Source organism: Mustela nigripes, chromosome 4 (genome assembly GCF_022355385.1).
Source record: "Mustela nigripes isolate SB6536 chromosome 4, MUSNIG.SB6536, whole genome shotgun sequence".
In the NCBI taxonomy this organism is placed as follows: Eukaryota; Metazoa; Chordata; class Mammalia; order Carnivora; family Mustelidae; genus Mustela; species Mustela nigripes.
This window is the reverse complement of record NC_081560.1, coordinates 157387719-157390142: the sequence shown is the minus strand read 5'-3', so window position 1 is coordinate 157390142 and position 2424 is coordinate 157387719. Positions and strand designations below refer to the sequence as shown.

The 2424-nt window shown below is 52.3% G+C and overlaps 1 protein-coding gene across 1 annotated transcript; it reads left to right on the top strand.

Annotated features, from left to right (window-relative positions):
- Positions 1–554: 554 nt before the first annotated feature.
- On the top strand, positions 555–1775 carry FGFBP3 (fibroblast growth factor binding protein 3). Its single transcript, XM_059395904.1, has 2 exons — positions 555–633; positions 927–1775. Exon 2 carries the CDS (start codon positions 1006–1008, stop codon positions 1759–1761), a length of 756 nt encoding a protein of 251 aa, XP_059251887.1. The 5' UTR covers positions 555–633; positions 927–1005; the 3' UTR covers positions 1762–1775.
- Positions 1776–2424: the final 649 nt, after the last annotated feature.

Below are 2424 nucleotides of genomic sequence, written 5' to 3'. Positions count from 1 at the left end.
AGTTTATAATTGATTTATAATATCTAAAAATAATCCAAAACCCAAATGCTCACCCCTGGATGAACTGAGGGACACTATAGTATGTTAATAAATGAGGGTATATTTTTATTAGTAGTTAGCAGTTATTAGGATTAAAATTACATTATTAGGATAAGAAAGACTATCAACATCTGGCTGAGAACACAGAACTCAGAATGATATGAAGAGAATGTAGTGCCTGGCTGAGAATATTGACAGTGGTTTTGTTTCTAATATGAATTTTTTTGTTTAACTCTTAAAAACTTAGATCTTTCTGTTTAACTTCATGTTTGTATGATTAAATACCTAACTGGAAAGAAAAGAATGACCTGTTAAAATCTGCGTGATTCTTTTAAACACAGGAAGCCAAATACAAGATTTATATTTCATGTCACAGTGTCACTTCTCTCACACATTTGGGGCGTGTGTTTTTGCGTGTGGTGGCGGTGGGAAATCTCCCAGTGGGAGACAAGTCTGGGAGGGGCAGAGTGGGGGAGGCCCCTCCTGTCCCATTCATTACATGTTCATTCACTGGGAGCCGGCAAAAACGGACTAATCTCTCATGTAGTCATTCCCTCTACCCTGCTAGGACTCCACCACCTCTCCCAGAACTCGGTAAGTTCAGAGTGCAGTAAAAATGCATGTTTCCAAAAAACAATCTGAAATGATTTTGTAGTTTATTGGAGGGTGAAGAAGGGAGGGGGTGAAGGTGGCAATTTTCAGGCCTCGCTTTGTTTTCGTCTTTGCACCGGGTTTCAAAAAGATATTAAACGGTTATTTAGACAGTAAGCAATTTTCTCAGAGAGTTTCTTCTCAGGCTGCTGCTGCCTACTGGACACCAGCGTGTGGGAATGGTAGACGGTGTGGGAAGACGCATTTGCAGCAGCAGTCTCTGCCTCTGTCCCCAGGTCCGAGGGATGTGGCTCTGCCGGCCCAGGCACCACTGAATCGCCCAGGCGTCCCGAAGACCCGACCTGAGCACAGACCATGAGTCCTCTGAGGCCGCTGCTGCTGCTGCTGCTGGGTGGCTGCCTCCTCGTGGCCGCCCGGAGAGCCAAGGGGACGGCTGGCAGCGCGGCCGAGCTGGCCTCGGGTCCCACGGGCGGCTCTTCCGGCCGCTTCGTCAGCCCCGAGCGGCACGCGTGCAGCTGGCAGCTCCTGCCGCGCGTCCCAGGGCCCGCGGCGGGGAGCGAGCTGGCGCTGAGCTGCCGGGACCCGGCCGGGGCGCTCCAGCAGTGCGCCTACCGCGGGGAGCCCGAGCGCTGCGCCGCCTACGTTGCCCGCGGCCCCCACTACTGGAAGCAGGTGCTGGGCGGGCTGCGCAAGAAGAGGCGGCCGTGCCAGGACCCGGCTCCGCTCAAGGCTCGCCTGTGCGCAGGCAAGAAGGGCCACGGCGCCGAGCTGCGCCTGGTGCCCCACGGGTCCTCACCCGTGCGCCCAACTGCGGCAGTCTTCCCCCGGGATCCCGAGCCCCCAGCAAGGAGCCGGGGGCGGCTCCGGGAGCCCGCTCCCGGTCCCGCAGGAGGGTCCCGACTTCCCGAGAGCAAGTCTCCCAGAGGGAAGCCCTCTGAGAAGACCAAAGCGGGCAAGAGGAAGGCAACCTCGGACCCAGAAGAGGAGCGACCCCTGGGGACGCGGCCTGATCCGGACGGGTTGGACGAGAACGCGAAGCTCACGGAGACCTACTGTGCTGAGAAGTGGCACTCCCTTTGCAACTTCTTTGTCAATTTCTGGAATGGCTGAGGCTGCCAGCCTGGGGAAGAACGTGGGTGGGGGGCTGGGGGGTGGGGGTGGGGGATGGGAGGGCATGGGCCTTGGGATGGGAGAGTAAGGGGTGTGGAGAATCTCTGAGATAGCAAAGACGTTTAACTTTTTGAAAAGTCCGATCCTGATGAAGAGCAGAAGAAATGGTGGAAACAGAAGTAGGCATACCTTAAATGTACAAAAACTGTAGACTGGGAGAGAGGCGAGTACAGAGGAAGGCTGGAAAAAAAAATAAGAGGGAAAAAGTGACGAAAGCTATGTTGTCTCATGTGGGAAGCAGGATACAATGTATATTGTTTAACACACTTATATTAAAATGTAATCACCAGCAATTGGTAACCTGAGCCAGACTGAATTGTTTAGTGACTTCCCACTCAGTCAGATGACAAGATTCCGACCTTTCCCCCCCTCCCCACCTTTTGGCATTAGTATGAACTTGGGTACTGCTTGGTGTCATAGATGACCTCTATTGGGTTAGAAGCCATTCAGATATCAAAATTACCTCCAGTTAGAAGATTTTCAGGTTGGCTGCCCTTGGATTCTTTTAGAAGTGCTATTTTTAAATACAGGGATGCCTTGTGTTCTGAAACTTTCCCATTGACCTCTTAAGAATGGTAGTGTTCTGGTCGGTTTCTAAAAAGA

Coding starts and splice junctions, on each gene's coding strand:
- FGFBP3 (XM_059395904.1), top strand. CDS start 1,006: ATGAGTCCTCTGAGGCCGCTGCTGCTGCTGCTGCTGGGTGGCTGCCTC.